Source organism: Dipodomys ordii, unplaced genomic scaffold (genome assembly GCF_000151885.1).
Source record: "Dipodomys ordii isolate 6190 unplaced genomic scaffold, Dord_2.0 Scaffold49, whole genome shotgun sequence".
NCBI classification, from domain to species: Eukaryota; Metazoa; Chordata; class Mammalia; order Rodentia; family Heteromyidae; genus Dipodomys; species Dipodomys ordii.
Genome location: NW_012267265.1, coordinates 2,643,368 through 2,668,865, shown reverse-complemented (window position 1 = coordinate 2,668,865; position 25,498 = coordinate 2,643,368). Strand labels below are relative to the sequence as shown.

Here is a 25,498-nt window from a genome sequence, read left to right as displayed (position 1 = left end):
CTGTTGTTGTTAGAGTTCTTGATTTTTGCCATTCTAACTGGAGTGAGGTGGTATATCAATGTTGTTTTGATTTGCATTTCTTTTATGGCTAGGGATGTTGAGCATTTCATGTGTCTATTGGCCATCCTTCTTTCTTCTTCAGAGAATTTTCTTTGTAAGTCTTTAGCCCACTTATTTATTGGGCAGTTGTTTCTTTGAGGATTTGTTGTTGGGGGATCTAAGTTTTTGTGTTACAGGTATATTTTAGATACGAGACCCTTGTCTGTTGCATGGCTAGTGAAGATCTTCTCCCAATCCGTGGGCTTTCTATTGATCTTGTTAGCTATGTCCTTTGCCATACAGAAGCTCTGCAACTTCATGCAATCCCATTTGTCCAACCTTTCTTTGATTTGTTGTGTTTCTGGGTCTCTATTCAGAAAATTTCGGCCTGAGCCAAGGAGACCTAGGGTTTCTCCTATTCCATCTTGTAATGTTTTCAGAGTGTCTGCTTTGACTTTGAGGTCTTTGATCCATTTGGAGTTGATTCTGGTGCAGGATCTAGCTATAAGGATCTAGCTTTAGTTTTCTACAAGTAGTTAAACAATTTTGCCAGCACCATTTACTGAAGAGGCTGTCTTTCTTCATTCTATTGTTTTAGCTCCCTTATCGAAGATTAGATGGCTATAGGTCTGTAGGTTCATTTCTGGGTTTTCAATTCTATTCCATTGGTCCTGAGGTCTGTTCTTATGCCAGTACCAACCTGTTTTGATTACTATGGCTTTATAGTATCATTTGAAATTTGGTATTGATATTCCTCCAGCTGTGTTCTTTCCGTTGAGGAGCGTTTTTGCTATTCGGGGACTTTCATTGTTCCATTTAAATTTTGGATTGCCTCTTCTATTTCCTTGAAGAATGAGGTTGGAATTTTGATAGGTATTGCGTTGAATTTGTAGATAGCCTTGGGAAGTATTGCCATTTTCACGATGTTAATCTGTCCAATCCAGGAGCATGGGAGGTTTTGCCATTTTCTAAGTTCTGTTTTAATTTCCTTTTTCAAGATTTTCAAGTGTTCATCATAGAGGTCCTTCACTTCTTTGGTTGAGTTAATTCCTAGGTATTTTATTTTTTGTGGGGCTATTACAAATGGAGTTGCTTTCCTAATTTTTCTTTCTTTCTTGTGATTGTTTCTAATGTATTTATAAGATGATTTCTTTGTTGTTTTGTATGTCCCTCCCTCATGGTATAACCCTTGCTTTCACTGAATTTGATGTTGGTATAATTTGTGGAGGGGAAGGGAAATACAAATTGTTCAAATATGGATACAGGTGGACCCATTGCAACAATGAGAAGTACAAGTCATTATCGAAAACGAACTTTACAACTTGGGGCGGGGGAGTGTGGGGGGGTGGGAAGGGCAGGGATGGGAAGGGGAAACAAAGGAGGAGGCAACAATGCTTGATAAGAAATGTACTCATTACCTTGCCCATGTAATTGTAACCCCTCTGAACAGTATTTTCACAATAAATTTTTTTAAAATAAATAAATATTCAATAATAAAAAAAAAGGTTTAATGGAGAGGAGTTTTGTGAAAGACAGTTACAGAGATGTGGGCAAGCACTAGAGAGTAAGAAACCTAGACCTTCCAAAAGTGGGACATTGCTATTGTTCTTAGACTTTAGGGGCTGAAATAGAGAAGGGATATTAGAGCTTGAGCTTTGGAAGGATGTTCTGAAGGGACCAGGCACTGGCCTTCACGGATCCCTAGTGTGGTATTCCAAGAATATAGACACAAAGTTCACACTTCTCTCTTCTTCCATCCTCTGACACAGAGGGTGCTTTGGGAGGATCTCATGAGCCAGGCTATCCAGCAACACATCCACACCCATATCTTATTACCCATATTCTACTGTCTAGTGTCTGAAGAGGCTCGGAAGTGATGCATAGAGGGATTTCTGCATGTGTTCAATAGAAATGACACCATTTTGGCTATTGTGTTATAATCTCTGCTTCTCTTTCCCACTGATACTTTGCTCTTCTTTTCCTTACAAGTTTCCCTTTGCTCTCTCTAGTGTGACTTCCATTTTGCTCTATGGGGGTTAGTCTAATGAAATTGGTTTCACTGATGGGACCAAAACCATCTTAAAATCACAACTCAGCATTCCACATTCCATTCTCAAATTTCTATCTACTTGGTTCCAGTTGATGGGTTACCAGTGTCTTCAAAGTCATTTGCAATCATCTCCATTTAGTTTGTGCTATACACTATTGTTTTATCTTATGATTACCCTACCCTAAATTTTCCCCTGTGTCCTTATTAAGAGTTTTGGATGCTTTGTCTTCATCACCACATACTGCCCCTCTCAGCTATAACACTTTCTCCGAGTGGTTGCTGTTTCTCTACCTTAACTCTAAGCCTTTTCCTCCAGTTTTCTGATGTGTAAGAAACAACTGGGTCATGGGGTGACTTGTCCTTGCTGCAGGATATCTGGTTTGTCATCTGGGAATGCTGAAAAGAGCAAGAGTGACTGAGTGGCAGAGCCTGGAGACTGGTTGGAAGTTCCTTCATCACATGGCTGGTGTCTTGGCTGAGTTGGTTCTAAGGCCTTCCAGTCACCAGCATGCCTCCAGTGGCCTCTCCACATGGGCTGGGATTCTTAGAGTTTGGCAGCTGGTTTCAAGAGGAAGCATCTAGAGACAGAGTACAGCACTCCATGATAGCCACGCAGAAACTTCAAGGAATTTCTTTGTCATAGAGGCTGGAGGTCTAGCAGTACTGTGTGCACCCCGTTGTTTTTGTTATAAACCTGCCATGAATCTGGGCCTGGATTCAAGGCATAGAAAATTAAAAACTTACCTCTTGATGGGGGAGTTCCAACATCACATTGAGAATATCATCTAGAGTGGGAGATGGTCATCTTTGGCAATTAAGTCTGCTCTTTAAAAAAATTATTAATACCTTTAAGTTGTTGTACAAAGGGGCTTCAATTCAACATGTCGATTATGAGTACAGCACATCCTATTCAGTGTTACACCTGCTGGCATTCTCCCTCTCTCTCCACAACCCCACCTATCCCCTCAATTTACCTGGTTCTGTTTTCAGATATGTTGAATATTATTACTGTATTCAACCACACTTCCTCTCTCCATCTGTATTAACACATGTTCCAGTTTTCTGGTGTTCATTTTGTTCTCCACCTCTACATCTAACTCATTGGAACTCTGCTGATTTAATTAGTTTAAAAGGCAACATGATTGTGCTTCCAACAAAGGATGAGAAACATTTGTATCACCTGGAAATTTATTAGAACTCTTCAATTTTTGTCCAGAGGATCAGAATTTGCCTTCTGTCAGGATCTCTAGATGATTCAGTTGTATTTTAAAATTTGAGAAACACTAATCATGAGGATATTGACTGTGAAGTGGATTTCCTCCTGTCTGTCCAACAGCAGAGGGAAAATATTAGGCTGAAAGAAGTGAACTTCTGTTTACAAAGAGAATTCCCAAACTTCAGATTATGTGGACTGCTACTGATTTTAATTGTCAATGTGTTCTAGCCTATCTTTATAGGAATAGTGATTTTATCTTTAATGTACATCATACATCATAAACATTTTTAATTAGTATTAATGCTGTTGACCCAAGGAAGTTTAGAATAATCATGTACTTTGGTATGAACATTAATGTTTGGAATAATTTCTAAGATTGTTGCTTTTAGATTTTACATGTTCTCTAAACTGTTTTCTTTTAATGCTGGAGTTTGTAAATTCTTATGACAGTTGTTGGCATTTATTTTCTACTGAATGCAAAAATATGGTTCTTAATTGTTTTCTTCTGTTAAGACACCTAAAGTGACTTCATAAACTCCTAAACACGTAAGAAATATAAGTAATTATTAAATATTAAATAGATGACATTTAGAGATTCAGTTATCTTGACTAATTCAGGTATTCCATTTATTCATGTTTTCTCTAAGGAGTTATCTTTTTTAATTTTTTTATTGTAAAAATACTGTACAGAGGGGTTACAGTTACATGAATAAGGTAATGAGTACTTTTCCTATGGAACAGTTACCTCCTCCTTTGTTTTTCCCCTACCATCCCTTCCCTCCCCACTTCCCCAGTTCCTCCCTCCCACCCCCCACCAAGTTGTAAAGTTCCTTTTCAACATTGTGTCTTGTACATCTCATTGTTACAATGGGCCAACCTATATCCTTGTTTCAGCATTTTGTTATTTCTCCTCATATTAGAAAAATGTATATACAAGACACTTTGTATGTCCCTCCCCACCTGCTTTCACTGTATTTGATGTTGGTATAATTTGTGGAGGGGAAGGGAAAAAACAAATCGTTTAAATAGGGATACAGGTGGACCCATTGCAACAATGAGATGTACAAGTCCTGTCGAAAAACGAACTTTACAACTTTGGTGGAGCGGGGAGGGGGGAGGAGAATTCGATAGGGGGTGTTGGGGGGCGGAGGCTGGGAAGGGATGGGAAGGTGAAACAAAGGAGGAGACTACAATGCTTGATAAGAAATGTACTCATTATCTTGCCCATGTAATTGTAACCCCTCCGTACAGTATTTTCACAATAAAAAATAAATAAAAATTAAAAAAGAAATGTACTATTTGTCTTGCCCATGTAATTGTAACTCCTCTGTACAGTATTTTCATAATAATTTTTTTAAAAAAAGATGCAGGGCACTGGAATCAAATACAGTGAAAACGGGTTATACTATAAAAAAATCACATAGTACATTATAAATACATTAAAAACAACAGCAAGAAAAAAAACCCACTTGTGTCCCTATCTTGGGGTTCATTTTGCTTAACATCATCTTATATAAACTTTTCTGCTTGTCCTAGACATAAACTAGTTATTGTAAATAAGGGAAACCATGGGACCTATTTCATTGGGTCTGGCTTACTGCACTTACTATAATTTTTTCTAAGTCTTTCCATTTCCTAACAAATGGGGCAATGCCATTCTTTCTGATGGAGGCATAGAATTCGTGTGTGTGTGTGTGTGTGTGTGTGTGTGTGTGTGCGTGCATGCGTGCATGTGTGTGTGTGTGTGTGTGTGTGTGTGTGTATGTCCTATTTTCTTGATCCATTCATTTACTGAGGGGTATCTGTATTGGTTCCATATCTTAGCTATGGTAAATAATACTGCGATAAGCATAGATGTTCTAGTAGTTTTAGTGTGGCCTTGTTTGTGATCATTTGGGTAAATGCTCAAAAGTGGGATTGCTGGGTCATAGGGGAGCTCTATCTAAGGAGTTATCTTAAAACAAGGTTTCAAGTGAGGAGATAAGTATTCATAAATTCCTTTTGATTGGTACATTATTTTCTTTAGCAGTCTTTCTCAAACTCTTAATTCCCAGACAGCATCTCTTTGTACTATCTGGAGTGCTGGTTAAAATTTCAAATTTCTGAGGCCCATCCTAGTCCTTCTGAATCAGACTCTTTGGAGTATGAAACATGACAAACTCTTCTGAGGTTGGGACCTAAATTCTTTGGCATGCTAAAGTTTGTGACCTACTTTCTTTAGGAGTTAATTATATTAGTCTAATAGTCATATTTGATGTTATTTATTATGGGAATAAGTGAGTGTTGTTTGGAATATTGGCCAGGGACAGCTTTTTACATTCATGCCTTTCCCAGGAGCTCTGGTGTTAGAATGTACTTTAAACATAGAATAATTAAATTGGAAGACATGTCAAACTCCCATTGTTTTTCACATTATGAAACAGTCTCAAGGAGTTTAAGTGACTTCAGAAGCTGTATTAGTAGCAAAGCTGTAACTAGAGCCCAAGTTTTGTGTCAGCCAAACTAGCATTCTTCCTTATGGTAAGATGAGAGGGAATCATTTTGTTTCTAAGCTTGCCAATGAGGCATTTGAGTGGTAATCTCATACAGAAACTATTGAACATGTAATCAGATTAATCAGAAAGTGTTGCTGACTAGGGCATCTTAATAAAATTAATGTGTATAATCTGTGAGTCTTTCAGGAAATAATCTAATATGACGTTGATGCTTTGGGAAGATTCTTTTACATGTCTTTATAAACCTCATGGTTTAGGAAAATTTCTTAATATGAAAAGCTGCACAGAACAGATAGACTAGGGGATGATGTGTTCTCTTGATGTAAAGGAGCCAAGGTTTTCTCTAAGTGAATATAATACCTTACAGTTCATAAATTACATAAGTGTTAAATACATGGGGAGTTTTTTTTTACTAAAAATTTTTAACACTTTTCTGGAAAAAGGTATAAGTGAAATCTCCTCCCTGTCTCTCTCTCCCACAATTAAATTCCTACCACTCATCACTACTTTGTTCCTAGTCTAACTCTGCAATCACAATGCATACAGGCAAGCCACACATACATAGTTTGTTTTAGATGTTCAGTTAATAGGCTGACTTTTTAATGATACATGCACTTAAAAAGTGTTGCATAAATTCATTTTGTTGTCCATCTGTTTCCTTATACAAAGAAAATAAAGTCTACTACCTTCTGTACCCTCACAGATTTTTATTTTCTTCTTTCATTTCTTCCTTTGTTTCTTCCTTCTTTTGTTTCTTGCTTCCTTTATTTTCTTTTCCTTCACTCCTTCCTTCCTTCTTTCTTTCCTTTCTTCCTTCATCTTTTGTTTCTTCCTTCATTTTTCTCTCTTCCTTCATTTCTTTACTCTTCCCTTCCTTCCTTCTCTCTCTTTCCTTTTCCCTCTCTTACTTCTCCCTCTTTCCCACTTCTTCCTTCTGTCCCTCCTTCCCTCCCTCCTTTCTCCTTTCCTATCTTCCCTCCTCTCTCCTCCCTTGATTGCCTCCTTCCCTTCCACCTTTCCTCCCTTCTCCCTGCCTTGTCCTCATCCCCTCTTTCCCTTCCTTCTGTTTCAGCAGGGACAAATACAAAAAAAGCGTAATATTTCCTGTTCCTCACGCAGGAAATGGAAATAGAGTTTGGTATTTTACTTTTCTTTATGCAATTTTTGTTACACATTTATCGTGGCTGCTGGGGCACCACTATACTGGACATGTAGCCCATCCAGAGATGGAACAGGACTCACATGGCTTTGTGCCGTGTGGTACTGGTGGAAGGTCTCAGGAGCTTGTGTTGTGCCTCTCCTCTGCCTTCTCGTTCATTTAGCTGACCCTTTGACTTTGGAACATACAGTTTGGTTGGAGTAACTTTTTCTTTCTTGTATTTTTTTCAATTTCCTTCTCTCTAAATTTTCTTCTCATATTTTCTAGCTTTCAGCTTCAGATTATTTTTCTCAACTCATTTAATTCCCTGTTCCTTAGAGAGAGCCTGGGGCAGAGACCTCTGGCCGATGCATGCTTATGCCTGTTTTTTTCTTCGTCATCTCATTTGTCATCACACAGAGAAGCACGTGTGAGGTCCCTCCACAGTCAGCTAAGTAAAAGGCCACTGCCACAGTTTTCTGTGGTTGTCCGCAGAGGAGGCTTGGAAACAGGGGGAAGCGATGGAATTTCCCAGATGCCACTTGCCATTGCAAGTGACAAGTTCTCGCAACCAGAGCTTCGTCTTTGTTCAGTTATAGTAAAATTGAGAAAGGTATGAGAGATGTGGAATGGCATGTGTGAAAAGGGAAATGGGAAGAGAATCCAGAGATTCTAGAAATTGTCCTTGCTAAGACCTTATCACCAGGCAGACTGTAGATACACAGAACTTTTAGGTAACACATTTATCTTATGCCAATACATTTTGGGCAATTTTTAAAAATAGCAGCAAAAGAAGAACAATACATGACTTCCCCCACTTTTCTCCAGTCACAGGTCTCCAGGACTTGAGCTCATTCTGGCACTGCTTTTTCCTCAAGGCTGGAGCTCTGCCACTTGAGCCATGCCTCCAGTACACCTCACTTAATTTTGAGGAAGATTTAAACCAGAAAGTAGTAGAATTGGTGACTTCTTTGATATTGTTGTTCATGTGCTTTGCTTTATGATTTACAAAGGAAAGAAAAGGAATAAATAACACAGCACAGATGCTTTGATTCAGAATTGTCTTAACCACAATAAATGAGATTAATAGTTTGGAAATGTGCATTTATTGATACATGTTAATCAATGAGATTAATAGTTTGGAAATGTGCATTTATTGATACATGTTAATCCCCTGTGTTATGGGTCCAAACACCAGAATTACTAATAACTGAAGTTTTTACATATGAATGTTTTACATCTGTGTAGCCATTAATGATAATCACTAAGAAATTAAAGAAAACAATATTTAGGATTATGAACGGACACATTTTGCTAAGAATGATTTAAAATGATGGTTATGTATTCTTGCCTTTTAAGGAATATTCATGTGTTTGTGAAATATGGGATAATACTAAACATTGCTAATACACTTAGTACTGTAATTTAGACATTTTAAAAGCACATGCTTTCCTGTTTCAGACTGATTGTGTTTTAGTTTAAGCCTGAAATACAGGATGTATACTTCATTAAACAAGTACGTATAAAACCTGCCTAATATTACACTCTTTCATTCTCAGATTTGAGAAGAGTTAGAGTAAAACCACATTTAGATGTCACACTTAAAATTAGAATTTTTTCCATAGCATATGTAGAGTATATGGTGAAGAATTTCCATAGAAACGTCAATAATTTTTGGTAAAGTGTTAAAAATATCTTTTAGGCTGACTTTCATCACAAACCAAGTTGAATGAATTTAATATTTTCTTGGTGACTAGTGTTTATTGTTATGACAATAAAGAGGAGTGTTTTACATTTCTCCTGGGACTTTATAGTTTATAAACTGCATTCATAGACATTATCTCATCTGAAACTTCCAGTACCTCACGCCCATTATTCTCTCTTGCCATTTATCATCTGATGAAGATCAGGAAACCATTTAGCCTCGTGTGTTAAAACTGTCAGATATGCTGGTGTGGTAGTGCTGAGTGAGGAAGGGGAATGACCTTCCTGATAGCTAGAAAGAAATAGTTACAGATGTAATTGTGGGTTCTTGGTAGTGTTTGGGTTGACTGAAGTAGCTGGAAGGGTTGAGATTATACAGCTGGCTTTTTAGTGTAAATAATACATTATTTTATAAATGCTTTCTCCAAATGTTGCCAAAGAGCTTCTATGAAAAATTAATGAAAAATCATTAATATAATGCACCTAACACTGGTTTGAACATTATAAAAATTTTTTCTTGAAAAGAAAACATCATTCAACTTTGGGAAACCGTTTTTGAAACTCACCAAACATTTCCTATGCATGGGATTAGAATGATAAATGTGGATGGTTTTGGCATAAATGGAAATTCATAAAGTATTATTGGGTATGATTCATCCGTAACATTAAATGAACTGAAAAAAATGATGGAGGGCATCTGTTTAAATAGAATCTCTTAGGAACATTTGTAATCTCACATGTGACAGTTTTAAAACCATCTAAGTTATTAATTTCCAAGATTTGCATTCTAAATACTAGTAGCACTTCAAATGCAATGGTCTAGACAATCTTTATAGTATATACGTTTATATTATACACATTAGATTTTATTTCCTGTAGAACACTCCACTGTTATGTGAATTAAAGCTATGGGATTAATACTACAATGTGACTGAGTAGTCTTGAGGCTTTTGAAAACATTGACCTGAGTACATGATTTCCTAAGTGAGAATGCTAATGGACAAAAGAACCTTCAGCTTTAATTATTAGTGCTGATGACTTTCCCCCTGTCTGGTATTTGTGTGTCAGTCTTGCCTGAAGATAGAAATGCTTTGAAATAATCATTTCAGTTCTGCTAGCTCCTAAGGAAGAAAGACCAATTTCTTGTTTCTGTCGCTCTTTCTAATATGTCTGTACTCTAATTAAACTTGTTTTTTTTTGGGGGGGGGTTTCTTTTCATAGGTCTCATTTTTTGCACCTTCTTTTAAAAATATTTTTTATTGTAAAGATCCTGTACAGAGGGGTTACAGTTATGTGAGGTAATGAGTACATTTCCTATCAAGCATTGTTACCCCCTCCTTTGTTTTTCCCCTACCATCCCTTCCCTCCCCACCTCTGCAACTTATCCCCCCACCCCAAGTTGTAAACTTCGTTTTTAACATAGTGTCTTCTACATCTCATTGTTACAATGGGCCAACCTGTATCCTTATTTCAGCATTTTTGTTATTTTCCTTCCCCTCCCCATATTAGAAAAATGTATATACAAGATGTCGGGTACTGGAATCAAATACAGTGAAAACAGGGGTTATACCATGGAGGAAGAACATACAAAAGAAACAAATAAAATCACACAGTACATTATAAGTATGTTAAAAATAATAGCAAGAAAGAAATAAACAGCTGTGTTCCTATCTTGGGGTTCATTTTGCTTAACATCATCTTAAATGGTCATATGTACATAGCCTTTGCCCTTTTCTGCTTTTCCTAGACATATACTAGTTATTGCAAATAAGGAAAACCATGGGACCTATGTTTCTTTGGGTCTGGCTTACTTCAATTACTATAATTTTTTCCAAGTCTTTCCATTTCCTAACGAATGGAACAGTGTTGTTCTTTCTGATGGAGGCATAGAATTACATTGAATATAGCACATTTTCTTGATCTATTCATCTCCTGAGGGGCATCTGGGTTGGTTCCATATCTTAGCTATGGTAAATAATGCTGCAATAAACATAGTTTTGCTGGTAGCTTTAGTATGGCCTTGTTTGTGATCATTTGGGTAAATGCCCAAAAGTGGGATTGCTGGGTCATATGGGAGCTCTATGTGGAGTCTTTTGAGGAACCTCCATACTGCTTTCAAATGTGGTTGAACAAGTTTACACTCCCACCAACAATGAAGTAAGGTTCCCTTCTGTCCACATCCCCTCCAGCATCTGTTATTATTAGAGTTCTTGATTTTTGCCATTCTAACTGGAGTGAGGTGGTATCTCAATGTTGTTTTGATTTGCATTTTTTTAATGGCTAGAGAAGTTGAGCATTTCTTCATGTGTATATTGGCCATTCTTATTTCCTCTTCAGAGAAGTCTCTCTTCAAGTCTTTAGCTCACTTGTTGATGGGGAGGTTGTTTCTTTGAGGATTAGTTGTTGGGGGATTTAATTTTTTTTAGTTCTTAGTATATTTTAGATATGAGGCTCTTGTCCATTGTATGGCTAGTGAAGATCTTCTCCCAATCTGTGGTCTTTCTGTTGATCTTGTTAGCTATGTCCTTTGCCATGCAGAAGCTATGCAGTTTCATGCAATCCCATTTGCCCAACCTTTCTTTGATTTTTTGTGTGTCTGGGTCTCTATTAAGAAAATTTTAACTTGTGGCAAGGAGCCCTAGAGTTTCTCCTATTCTTTTCTATAATGTTTTCAGGGTGTCTGCTTTGACTTCAAGGTCTCCATTTGGAGTTGATTCTGATGCAGGGTGATATATAAGGATCTAGCTTTAGTTTTCTACAGGTGTTTAACCAGTTTTGCCAGCACCATTTACTGAAGAGGCTGTCTTTGTTCCATTTGATTTGTTTAGCTCCCTTATCCACGATTAGGTGGCTATAGGTCTGTGGGTACATTTCTGGGTTTTCAGTTCTATTTCATTGGTCCTCAGGTCTGTTCTTGTGCCAGTACCAAGCTATTTTGATTACTATAGCTTTGTAGTAGAGTTTGAAATTTGGTATTAATATTCCTCCAGCACTGTTCTTTCTGCTATAAATTGTTTTTGCTATTAGGGGTCCTTGCACCCTCTTCACTTTAGTTGCTATGATAAGAGCTAAATCTCTCTGTACTTTAGGTATCATGTCACTTCTCAGTCCCCTCCCTCCCTCCTTCCTTCCTTCCCTCCTTCCTTCATTCTCTCCCTCCTTCCTTCCCTTTCAGTTTCCCTCCACTTGTCAGGGTCCTACCTCACTCCCCAAATATTAGTCACCTAGTTTGAGGCTACACCTGGAATCATAACAGAGTCATCAATATGGCAAAGTCTCTCCCTACATGGATTTAAAGGAGAAAAAGGATAGATAGTGAAAGGGGAGAGAATTTGTGTGTTAAGGAATGGTATAGGCCTATTGAGGTTAGTCTGCAGCTGGCTGGAGCAGAAGGAACAGCATGGAAAGAGAGGAATCCAGAAGAGACAAGAACAGACCATGTATAGCCCAGTAGGCCATTGTCCAGAGTTGAGATTTGAGGAGAGTCCTCTATGCTAATTTAAAGTTTTGAGTGTTACTATTAGGCCTCCCTCAAGTCTCCTTGTGAACCTTGTTTTAACAGCTTTTTTTTTTTACCTGAGAAGGTGCATCTCATATCCAATATGACTATGCTCATTCTTCTTAATAACAGTTCTACATTTCTCTACTTCAGTGGAGCAGGGGGTCTTTGTCACTTACAGTCACTTACTACTAGTAGAGTGTGCAGATGAGAGGAGATTGGTATCATGAAGGTGTGGCTGAGGAAGGGGAAAGAATTGGAAAGAACTATGGTCATTAGTCTGAGTGAAAGGGAAGCTACTAGAAGGCTTAAGTGAATGAGTTTGCCTTTTGTTTGATTTTAATTTTTCTCCAATTGGCTGTACAAAGGGCTTTCAACATGTCCTTTATAAGCACAGGGCATCTTGATCCGTGTCAAGCACCTCTCCCCCTGTGTTAACTTCCCTCTCTTTCCTTCTGCTATTGCCACTTCTGCCACCTAGGCTATTGTTTTAGCATCTTGCTTCCTTGGTCTCTAGTCTTGTGATACTTAATTATCAGAAATCTGCAGGCAACATGTTGTCCTAGTCTGTTGGATCAACTTTATTTTTGCCCCAGTTCTCCATCTCTGCATGTTAAAGTTTGTCTCAAGGCTACATGAGTCTACCACGCCCTCATTCCCAGACCTGCTTCCAGCACAGACACTTCTCACAATGAGTGCTGTCACCTCTGTTCGGCAGCATGGCTTGCCTTTGATAGTGTAGACTTGCTCAAGCCCAAGGGGGCTCAATGACAGTACTTCTGTCCCACCCCTAGCCCAGGACTCTGCTCATCTTCAGAAAATACCCTAAGTCTCCCAGAATTCCCTACCATTTCACTTATTCATTCATGTTGTTTTTCATCAAAATTGGATACAACATACATTGTCTGCCAGCAGTTGTGTGGGTGTTTAAGAAGCCCAAAACTAATTATGATAGACACATCTACTTCAGGAGCTGACAACTATGGGAGAGATGGAGAATAATAAATGATCACATGTAGGCAAACATCATCTTGAAACTTGTTTTGAGGGCCATGAGAGGACACATTGCTTTATATCAGAGTAATGGGGTTCTATGAGCTCTATTTAGATGACACAACTCAATTACTTTGGGGTAAGAGAATGAGAAAATAATTTTTTGGTGATCCTAGGGATTGAACTCAGGATCTGTAGCTTGCTTGTCAAACACTCTACATCACTAGCAATGCCCGTAGTTCACTTTTAACTTTTTTAGTTCATTTTTCAGGGTCTCAATACTTTTGTCTGAATAGGCCTGAGAGTGTGACCTTCCTACCTACCCCTCCTGTGTAGAAGGGTTTACAGGAGTGTGTAAGCATGTCTTTAAGCAGTTTGTTAGTTAAGATGGAGTCTTGCTAACTTTCATCTGAGAAGGCCTTCAAGCATGGTCCTTCTACTCTCTAACTCCCAAGTAGTAGAGATTACAAGAGTGAACCACCATGCCCAGCCAGAGAAAAATCACTTTTTTTTATTGTGAAAATACTGTACAGAGGGGTTACAATTACAAGGGCAAGATAATGAGTACATTTCTTATCAAGCGTTGTAGCCTCGAAAAATCACTTTTAAGAAGGGAATATTTCAGGTATGATACGCAGAATGAGAAATAGCCAGTGAGAGGAAGTGTGGCATGGTGGGCTGGAGCAGCTAAGCAAACTAAACAGCACTCAGAGCCCCCTAAGGCACAGCCTCCAGGGTTCAGTGAGGCTAGTAGACAGAGCCAGATGATGCAGACCTTGAGGGCTATGGTAATTAGTGTGCTTTGAAGTGCAATGGGAAGCAATCAAAAGTGTTTTAAGGAAAGTGTCATGAGCTTATTTGAGGTTGAGACTTCCATCTGTTCATCAAAATCTGTCTCTCTTTCCCAGGCATTCAGCCAGATTACATTTCCTGGCTCTCTTCATGGTTGGCTATGAGCCATGTAACTATATCCGATCCATGGAAATGCAGAAAAAGCAAATACCATGACTAGGGCTGGCTCCAGAGTCTCCCATGACAGCTTCCTCATGCTTTTCCCTTGCTGACTGGGCAGACTTGGGAACCCGTGTTGACATGGCACAGTCACTGTCAGTTTGGACCCCTGTGTGGCTCTGAGGAGCAGACCCTCACCTGGCACATTTTAGCTTTTATGTGTGTACCTGATGATTTGAACTCTTGGTTACCACATTCTGGTGGATCCAACTATGAGGGAAACAAATTGCTATACTATGTGAGATTGAGACAGTGTTCAAGAGTAGAGATGGAAGGGAAGGTTTACTTTGATGTGTTTTAGGGAGATTTCAGCTACAACAGATATTAGGTAATATTGGATGACCTAGCTGATACGTTTTGGATGACTTGTCTAATATGATCCTGCTGACAGTTGGCTGAAGTGAGATTATGAAAGAGAATAATCTTGCTTTGGCTTTCATGAACCGTAACACTGCCTAGCTGTGTAGCCCATGCCTTGTTGGATACCTTTAGGCATGTATTTTAGTTGACTGGATTTCAGGAACTGGACCGCAGACAAACCGTGTCCTTTAGGAATTTCTCATTTTCTGTGGTGTCTAGTATAGTTCTTAGTTCATGTACTTTTTCATTAACTTTTGTTTAAACTAATACATATATCTCTTGTTGGAAGTTATCTAACTCAGTGCCTTACTTTGTATGGTGTTGCTATAGAAAAAGATCAGCAACTGAGGACTTTGTAAAGGGAAGACGTTCATTTAGCTTTTGACTGTTAGGCCAAAGAATGTAATGCCTGTGTTGGTGTGTTGCGGAAACGCAGAACAGGAAACTGCTGAGTGGAGGAGGAGCCAAGCTTATGGGGGTGGTGCCTCATGGCAAATTTGGTCCTCTGAAACTGCATTAATCCCTGCAGAGGGTGAGGGCTCCATGGCTGGCCTAATCAGCTCCTTCCTTCCTTCCTTCCCTCCCTCCTTCCCTCCCTTTATTCCTTCCTTCCTTCCTCCCCTCCCTTCCTTCCTCCTCCTTCCCTTCCTCCTCTTTCCCTACCTCTCTTTCTTCTTCCTTCCTTCCTTCCTTTCTTTCTTTCTTTCTTTCTCTCTTTCTCTCTCTTCCTCCCTCTCTTTCCTTCCTTCTTTCTTTCTTTTTCTTTCTCTCTCTCCCTCCCTCTCTTTCTTTCCTTCTTTCTTTCTTTCCTTCTTTCCTTCTTTCTTGTTGTGGGGCTTGAACTCAGGGTCTGGGTACTGTCCCTAAGTTCTTCTGCTGGAGGCTAATGCTCTACCACTTTGAGCCACAGCTTCATTTCAGTTTTTTGAGTGGTCAATTGGAGAAAAGAGTCTCATGGGCATGGGAACTTCTCTGACCTGACTAGTATCAAACTGTGATCCCCTCAGATCTCAGCCTCCTGAGTAGCTAGGATTATACTCAAGAGCCACTAGCGCCTTATCTTTTAAAGGGCAGAAATGGTGAGGTCTTAACCTCTTCACCTCAAGCCTCTAAATACTGTTACATTCAGGTTTGAGTTTCCAGCACATGGCTTTTGGTGAATTCTCCTAAACCATGTTTGAGCCATAGCACTAAACTCTCCTCTGATGTTTTCTCAACCTCACTTAAACACAGTTTTCTTTCTTGTGGGAGACAGATATTTAGTCCTGTTATGTTTTGTTTCACTAGTGGTCTGTTAGGGAAAGCAACATCATGGGGCCTGGAACTGGAATGTTTACCTAGAATTGATTGAGACATGTTTTTAAAAGGCCCATGGGCTAAGCCTCATTGACCTCCCACTGCTTTCAAAAGACCTCTGTAGCTACTGCCTGTTCCTGAGTCACTGTGCAAGTTTCAATCCAGAGTCAGAATCTCATCTGGGAAAATCAGGATGCATGAAGAACTTCAAGATAAGGAAATTCAATAATTCAAATGGTGGTGAGGTGCATTCCTAAATAAGTGTCAGGGGAAACAGAAGGATGGAAAAAATGTAACAGTCTATAAAACATGGAGAATGAATGGATTTCTGGGCAAATAAAGACCTAGAGTAAAGATGAGCAATGGAGCATTTATGCTAATGAACTTCAACTTACAACTTAAATATATATTAATAGATTTATCAACAGACTGTTTCTAACATTCAGCAGTTATTTCTGTCCCAGAGGGGTAAGGGTTGATGAGACTGGATACTTGTAGCCTTGGAGATGTTATATTAACTTGTTATGTGTTTACTGTTAGTGTGCCAGGCTTTCAAATGTTTTATGGGCATTGTCAACTCTCCTTTGCTCTATAAGGTCAGTGAGTGCTGACATTGCTGATAATAGGAGATATAAGAATATGTTTGAAAGCTGGACAATGGTAGTTCACACCTGTAATTCCAGCTACTAAGGAAGCTAAGTTCTAGATGATCTCAGTTCAAAGCCAGCTCAGGCAGAAGAGTCCTTGAGACTCTATCTCCAAAATTAGCCGCAAAAATCTGAGCTGGAGGTATGACGTAAGTGGTAGAGTAGCCAAATGAGAAAACATGCCTAGCCAGTGTGAGACCCTGAGCTCAAATCCTGCTACTGGTAATAATAAAAAAAAGAACGTAGCTAGCATTAATCTTTTGACAGTAATAACAACTCTGGAGACAAAAGAATGAATGATGCAACTTAACAAACACCATGCACTTAGTATCTCAGGAATATAAGGAATTATCCAGATGAGGGAAAAATTACCCACCAAACTTAGGAATTAGAGTGTGTAATTGGAAGATTGGCATTACTATTAAATGCTCCTAACTCAGTGATGTCTTAGGTGAAGGCTAGGAGTTTGATCCAGAGGGTAAGAGTCAAATAGAGTGAAAGAGCTTTATAGCTAGATGCTCCCCATTGCTTCCCCCAGAAGCATGTTCTTTAGTGAGAGACAGCAACCTTCATTTCTGCTGCTTGACACTCAAGTGGCAGAGATACTGGAGTGCTGGTTTGAAGAAGCAGGAAACATTTCCCTTCTGTGCGTTCCAGGAAAGGGAGTGACCTCATCTGTAAATCTGAACATAAGGTAGGGCCCCAGGACCTGATTTAAAATACTCTAATTTAGTATTTCCAAAATAATTATAATTGATCCACTCACATTTTTAGCTACGTCACCTTGTTTTCAAAGAAATGCGCTGCGTTTTAACTTACTATTACATGTCAATGTATCATCTTTAAAGTAGAACTATGAGTTGGAACATTTTGACTGAATGTGCACTTCATATTTAAAGAACACATTGTGAATAGGGATACAGCTTGACCCATTGTAACAATGAGATGTCCAAGACACTATGTTGAAAATGAAATTTACAACTTTGGGAGGTGGAGGAAAGTGTAGTTGTGGAGGTAGGAGGGAAGGGATGATAGGGGAAAAACAAAGGAAGAGGCAACAATGATCAATAGGAAATGTACTCATTACCTTGCTCATGTGGCTGTAACCCCTCTGTACAGTATTTTTACAATAAAAAACATACAAAAGAACAAAAAAGGGACACATTGTGTTCACCTTCAGCTGTAGCATGGGGTTTATTCCTGGTGTTTTCAGAATAACCAAACGACGAAGTAGAGTTAGAAGACAGTTAATGGAAAGAGGGAAGGACTTGAAGGTACAGATGGGATTTTTAGCTTGAGCTCATACAGATTGAGGGGGAAAAGCATATAATGGAACTACGAAGAAAGACTAAGATAGGATAATATTGCATAAATTCTTAAAATGAACATATATTAGGAGTATAGGTGTCTACAGAAGCATAAAGACACCAAGAACTCATTTTTCTTACATGGTAGTGTATGGAAGGGAGATGTAAATGAGTCTTAAAAATAGCATTGATAGATAGAAGCTCCATGTGTTTTATTTTAAGTTTTTGTCACCTAAGATTTCTTTGGAAGATACAATACAGAGTACAATATACAAATATGGATCTTTTTTATACACTGATGAAATGAATGCATTGCATAATTTTCTTATTCTAAATCTGTGTGCACTTTGTATTCTACTTCATATGATTTATTTCTTCTTTCTGTCATACATGGATGTTTTTGCCTTTTATGAATTACTGGTGAGCAATAATAGCTTAACCTTTTAAACTTTAGTCATATGTGGAAAGAAAAATTAGTTTAGAAAAATTAGTTTCCAGAACTGTTCTTGCCATTAAAAAGATCTATTTGTGAGCTGAATATGATCATTTCTTTCAAAAATTAAATCTTTTTTTTGTTTTCTCCAGGCTGGAATGATAAAAAGTGGAAATGAAGAGTATTTCATTGAGCCCTTGGAAAGAGGCAAGCAGATGGAGGAGGAAAGAGGAAGGATTCATGTTGTCTACAAGAGATCAGCAGCCCAGCAGGCTCCCCTGGACATGTCTGGAGATTTCTACCCTAGAGGTAGGCATAAACAGAATCGATTTTTTTCTTTCTCTTTTCTTTTTTTATTACATTTTTTTAAATTCTGAAAATACTGTACAGAGGGGTTACAATTACATGGGCAAGATAATGAGTATATTTCTTATCAAGCACTGTAGCCTCTCCTTTGTTTCCCCTTCACATCCCTTCCTATCCTCCCCACCCCCCCCACCCAATCCTTCTCTCCCTCACCACCAAAGTTGTAAAGTTCATTTTTGACATAACAATTTTGTACATCTCATTGTTGCAATGGGTCCACCTGTACCCCATTTAAACAATTTGTTTTTTCCCTTCTCCTCCACAAATTATACTGACATACACAGCAACAAAGAAATAATCTTATAAATGTGTTAGAAACAATCACATGAAAAAAAAACATTTGAATACATATCTTAGGGTTCATTTCCCTAACATCAACTTATCTGACCTTTTCTGCTTGACTCAGACATATACTAGATATTGCAAATAAGGGAAACCATGGGACTTATGTTTCTTTGGGCCTGGCTTACTTCACTTAATATAATATTTTGCAAATCTTTCCATTTCCTAACAAATGGGGCAATGTCATGCCTTCTGATGGAGGCATAGAAACATAATCGATTTTTAAAAAAATATATAGTTTGTTTCTTTTTATTGTCTTTAGTTATACAAAGAGATTTCAAATCAATGTTAGTTTATAAATACAATGCATCTTGATCTGTGTCACCCCAGTCTCCCTCATCTCTCTATCTCCCCAAGACACAGTTTGAATGTGATAATGATGAAATCAGCTATCATATTAGTCAAGAGACTGGAGTTGTCATACATTCTTGTGTAATGTAGAGGTGCAAAGATAAATTTATATTTATAAATCATGAAGAATGGCTGGCTTTTCTTTTTTAAAGGAGTGCATGTTGTAGGTATTTTTCATTCATAGATCTTTTTAATTCCAGAACATTAGTATATCCTAGATACATTTTTAAAATGCTTTCTTTCAAAGGTTTGTATTTTCTAGTTTATGTTAAGATTGAAAAAATACTTAGGTTTTCTAGAAGTATCTAAATCGTTCTTAACTAAGATATATTGGCATAGCAGAGAGTTAGATTCTAAGACTCGAACAATAGATGCATAAGAGAGCAATTATAGTATTCGACCTCAGGGTCTGCTTTGTAAAAAGTTTTACTATTTGGAGTAAACATCAGTTGGAGAAAGATCAGTTGGAGGTTACAATCAGTACTCTTTAAAATAGGCTTCCACCAGTAAAGTCAAATCAGTCCTGGCTTTCTGTTTGCATTTTTCTCTTCTTAAAACATAAGTTGTAATGAAATAGGAAAATAAGTTGATATTAAGGAGATAATCTTTTATATATATATATCTTTATTGTAAAGATACTATACAGAGGAGTTACAGTTACATGAGTAAGGTAATGAGTACTTTTCCTATCAAGCATTGTTACTCCCTCCTTTGTTTTTCCCCTATCCCTTCCCTCTCCACCTCCCCAATTTCTCCCTCCTCTCCTCCACCAAAGTTGTACATTCATTTTCAACATAGTGTCTTGTACATCTCATTGTTACAATGGGTCAACCTGTATCCTTATTTCAGCATTTTGTTATTTCTCCTCCCGTCCCCAAATTAGAAAAATGTATATACAAGATGCAGGGCACTGGAATCAAATAGTGAAAACAGGATTTATACTGTGGGGGAGGAACATACAAAAGAAACAAAAAAATCACATAGTACATTGTAAGTACATTAAAAACAATAGCAAGAAAGATAAAACCTCTTGTGTCCCTATCTTGGAGTTCATTTTGCTTAGCATCATCTTATATGGTCATATGTACATAGCTTTTGACCTTTTCTGCTTGTCCTAGACATATACTAATTATTGCAGATAAGGGATAAGACCTATGTTTCTTTGGGAAAGGAGATATTCTTTATATATATATACATATTATTAGAAAAATACTGTATAGACCGGGTATAGTTACATAAGTAAGGTAATGAGTACATTTCTTATCAAGCATTGTTACCTCCTCCTGGGAAAGGAGATATTCTTATGTTAGATAATACAAATTTTCTTTAGGGAGAAAAGAATGACATGACATTTGTGATTTGATTATATGTATAGATTTATATATATGGGTGTGAATGTATATTATTTTTCTTCCCTACATCTGTCTCATCTATAATGTGTATGTATGTATGATGTTACAGGCTGGCTATATGTTAGATATAAATACAAATATGTATATTTCTATTATGTATATGTATTATATCATGCATATTATGTACACATATTGTAATTAATATTCATTATAGAAATATATAATGTATATATGGAAAGAGACAGATATACAGACAGATATATATATATATATACATGTGTGTATGCGTGTTTATATATATATATTTTCATGAAATCTCCAGTCTATATTACTTTTACCAGGGTCACTTTCTAAGGAAATTTTCTTGTGTCATATGCAAAGAGCATAAATGATCATCTCAGTTCAGTAATTTATCTTCTAGACAAACTCCTTTTGGGAGTTGCTGCCTAGTTTCTAGTTTGATTTTCAGATACTACCAGCTTCCCTGCTCTTATAATAGGACAGTGTGCTTAATTATATTCAAAACGAACACAGCTTGAGAATTTTTAAGAATTGAAACAGGATTGTGTTAATAAATACAGAGTTATAACGTGTGCCTAACTCAGAGTTACTCAGGTATAACAGAACTGGAGTCAGTTTTGCTTCCCAGTTAGACTCACTGTGAATAATACCTTTGTAACATCAGGTGTTTTATTTTTTTTTAATTCTCCAAGCCTTAATTTCTTATGCATTGGCCCATTATTATAATCATTAGAAACAGTATATGGTGAGTGCTGATTGTAACCTCCAACAACATTATGCTTGCCTTATTATTACACTAACTCTAATAGTTACCTTGTGACCAAGATTTGCATGGTAGGAGGTTTTGTTAAAGTTGAGCAGTTTGACATTGCTTGTCTTAATGTTGTCAATACATAGCTTTTAATTCTCAGTTATGACTTCCAGTTTTAAAAGTATAATTCTAAATTAGAACACTGATTATATCAAAGTATAGACAATATGCAGTGCTCTTTAAATCTTAGTTTTTACTGAAATATCTAATATTTGTAATATCACTTTTTGAGATAATAAATACCTTTCAGAAAATCACAGCCCTCCTTTAGGGAATTGTACAGGAAAACTGAAAGCTAGACCTTTCCCTATGGCTCTCCTTTTCTTTTTTCTATCTGTTATAGACACAGACCCACCAGGCTGTCCTGTTACTCTATTTCAGCACCCCAAGGTATCCATTTTAATAAATATTCCTGCAACTTTTCATTTTAGAAAAGAGAAATTACTTTTGCTTTGAACTACCAACAAAATTAGAATGGAACAGGAAAGGGCTGGGAACTAAGCCCATAGATAGACCATTTGCCCAACATGCACAAGGCCCTGGGTTTGATGACCTGCATTGCCTCTCCTCCCCTCCAAAGAGTAAAACTAGAATTGGAAAGACAATCAATAGTCAGAGTATATAAATTTAGAAGAATTGGATGGAGTTACGTACCAGTGGCTCAAGCCTGTAATCCTAGGTACTCAAGAGGCTAAGATCTAAGGACAGTGGTTCAAAGCCAACCCGGGCAGGAAAAATCTGTAAGACTTATTTTCAATAAAGTACCAAAAAGCCAGAAGGGGAGAGCTGTGGCTCAAGTGGTAGAGTGCTAGTCTTGAACAACTAAAAGCTGAGAGAGCGCCCTGGCCTTGAGTTTAAGCCACAGGACAGCAATGAAAACAATAAAATCACATGGATATTTGATATTTAATAAAATTTCTAACATATTGCAGTAAAACATTTAAAATATCAGTTCCTGATTATTTCTTGCTTTGGCAGTTTAGCTGTTCAGAATACCATATATCTGGGTTCTGTATTTTGTTGCAAGTGTTGTAAATGAAAACAGATTAAGACTGAACTAGAGTGAGATGGGAACATGGTCACCAGTTGAATAGGGATTGGAATCAATGGATGGGATTAGTGATGGGTAGGACATTGTGGTGGGGAGTGAAGAGAGAAACCAAATTTGTCTCAGAATTCTAATCTGGAAGACTGGTTAAACCTCTTTCTAGATTAGGGTCCATAAAGGGAGCAACGGACATAGTTGCAGGACAATATGTGGGTATATGTTTGAATATGCATTGTAACAGTGAGCAGATTTAAAAGGGTATGGTGTAGTTTCATCCTCAAGCCCTGGGGTAGTGTACAAATGGCTTGTGTACATATGGTGGTCACATGGAAAGTTACATACATGGATTGAGATTGTCTTGCTAGTCACCTGCCAAGCTAGTGCCTTAGGAATACCAGGAGTGTCTCTGCTTTTCTTCCGTTCTTTCTTTTCCAGCTACAACACTGAAAATCTGAGGGTATACGTTGCCCAAAATTGGGAGCTCATCTGCCTACCACTGTTGGTGAAGTGGATATTTGACCTCAAGAACTAAAACTAAACTTAGAAACAAAAGAAAAATTTGCACGTACATATTCAAGAACCCTCAACTTTTCCATATTGGCTAGGTGCAGATCTGTATTTGCATTTCCCATCTAGTAAAAACATTTACCTGAGTTTCCAATAGGAGTAACACGTTGAATCCTATAATAAAGTTTGTGGTGCAATTCAACAACAAAGCCCTCAACGGATCCAACCTGTCATGCAGGTTCACTTTTGTTGATTGTCAATAGGAAAGTTGTATTATTTGTGAAATGAAAAAAACAAAAAACAAAAAAGATCTGCTTAGAAATATATTGAAGTAATAGAATCACAGACACACACTCTGTTTCTGAATTAGTTTAAAAATGTGACTTCCAGAAGCATGGACTGTAACACAACACGGTCAGTGAAAGGGAATTCCATCCTAGTGAGACCACAAATATACACTTGGCATGTTTATGATACAGAATCTTGTCAACTTCATCTTGTCGGGACAATCCCATTTTCTGCTTTCTCTGATTTCTGCTGTAGGGGTATGGAAATCTTTGGCACCTTTAATATGGACAAAATTATTTTTTTCTTTGACTTCTGTTTTTGAAATTTTAATTGGCAATAACATGAACTTATAAAGCTTACCTCCACTATTCCATCAATCATTTGTCTAAGCTCAGATACAAAGCAAAGCATACCCCTGGCCATCTCTTGAGAATGCTCCTTACTAACATTAAGAGCTTTGCTTTAGGCAATCTACTTTTTTTTTGGGGGGGGGAGAGGAGGCCAGACTTGCATGACATCATTCAGCTTTTCATATTTTGTATTTAATCCCCAGGCCCTTAGGCTTCTCCCCTTAAATTACAAACTATTCATTCACCAGAAGCTTTGTGTTAAAGTAATTTTTGTAATTACTTCCTACCAGTGGGAAACAAGGAATAGTATGCCTTTTATCTCCTGGCTTCCTTTCAGGATTTTCGTTTTCCTGCAGGAACCCAAGTGCTTGCGTGGCTGGGCTGGTTGTCATGGTGCCGTGAAGGACGGTCTTTGTCTCAGGTGGGAAACATGGAGAAGGCAGAAATGATTTAGGAGTTGCCCCTGGTTGCTGGGGAATGGAGCTCTGAAGCAAGAACCAGAGTTTAGCAATGCTAGGAACTTTCTAGGTGCAGCTGTTCCTTGAATCTGGAGTGTCAGAATGTGCTTTGACCCTTGGGGAGAAGCACTGGAGAGTTCTCATGACCTCTGTGCTGATTAATGGTGGGCTTTGTAACCTACCAAAGATGAGTTAAACAAGTAATTGTAGTACATGTTTCTTAGTAAATGAAGTATGAAATATGTTTGTACTACAGCATTAATGCATGTCAAATAACATCTTTTTCAGGGATGTGTTAAATTATGGATAGCAAGAAACAGAGTTTCTTTCTAGCCACTTTCTAGCCATGTTTTTCACATGACTTGTGACTTAAGTCATATTATATACCTTGAATATCCCATGTTACCAGAAGAACCTTTGAATTTTCAGTTTGCCAGTGCATTTATCTTCAAATTTTGAAGTTTAATCCTTCCTTTTTCCTTTCCTTTTCTTTCCTTTCCTTTCCTTTCCTTTCCCTTCCCTTCCTTTCCTTCCTTCCTTCCTTTCTCTTTCTTTCTTTCTTTCTTTCTCTTTCTTCCTTTCTTTCTTTCTTTCTTTCTCTTTCTTTCTTTCTTTCTCCCTTGAGCTCTAGGCCTGGGTGTTGTCCCTAAGCTCTTCAGTTCAAGGCTAGTGCTCTACCACTTGAGCCATAGCACCACTTCTGGCTTTTTCTGCTTATGTGGTGCTGAGGAATTGAACCCAGTGCCTCATGCATGTGAGGCAAGCACTCTACCGCTGAGCTACCTTCTTAGCCCTCCTTTCCTTTTCTTTTTCTTCTCTTTCTCCCCTTTTACTTCCCTCTTTCCTTTCATCTCCTTCCTTCCTTGCTTCCCTTTCTTCCTCCCTCCTCCTTCCTTTCCTCCTTTCTCCCCTCCCTCCCCCTCCTCCTTTTCTCTTTCTTCCTTTCTTTCTTTCTGGAACTAGAATTTAACTGAGAACCTTCTGCTTATTAAGCAAGTACTCTATTAATACACTGTGATTAAAAGAGCAATCAAATTTATTTTTCTTGTGAATATAAAAACATGTTGCATTAATGGTCATTACAGAAATGAATGAGGGTTTTTTTAAATAAAAATCAGAGGCTACATAGAATTAATGCAATCATCATGTGTTAGTATATGCACTTTTGCAGATGCTTCTAATTTTTTTTTGTCTAAAGGTAGAATATTGGGCATTGGAAGGGACTTAAGTACCATGCTCAGGCCTCCTTTAGTACAGACAAGAGGGTTATCTGATTTAGATATGTGCCTGTGCACCCAACTGTTGGGTGAGATGGAGACTCAAGAACGTTTTGCTTGGGCTGTCCACAAGCTGCAGTTCTCGTGGAGTGTTGAAATACAATAACTGGAAAAAAGAAAAGAGGCTATTTCTAAAAGA

At 37.9% G+C, this 25,498-nt stretch overlaps 1 protein-coding gene across 2 annotated transcripts in view; it reads left to right on the top strand.

Annotated features, from left to right (window-relative positions):
• Adamts3 (ADAM metallopeptidase with thrombospondin type 1 motif, 3) overlaps positions 1–25,498 on the top strand; it is a 202,618-nt gene that overhangs the window by 90,429 nt on the left and 86,691 nt on the right. For both annotated transcript variants that reach the window (XM_013020132.1, XM_013020131.1), the window contains exon 4: positions 18,341–18,497. In XM_013020132.1, coding sequence (XP_012875586.1) covers positions 18,341–18,497 — 157 coding nt within the window. The remainder of the gene's footprint in view (positions 1–18,340; positions 18,498–25,498) is intronic.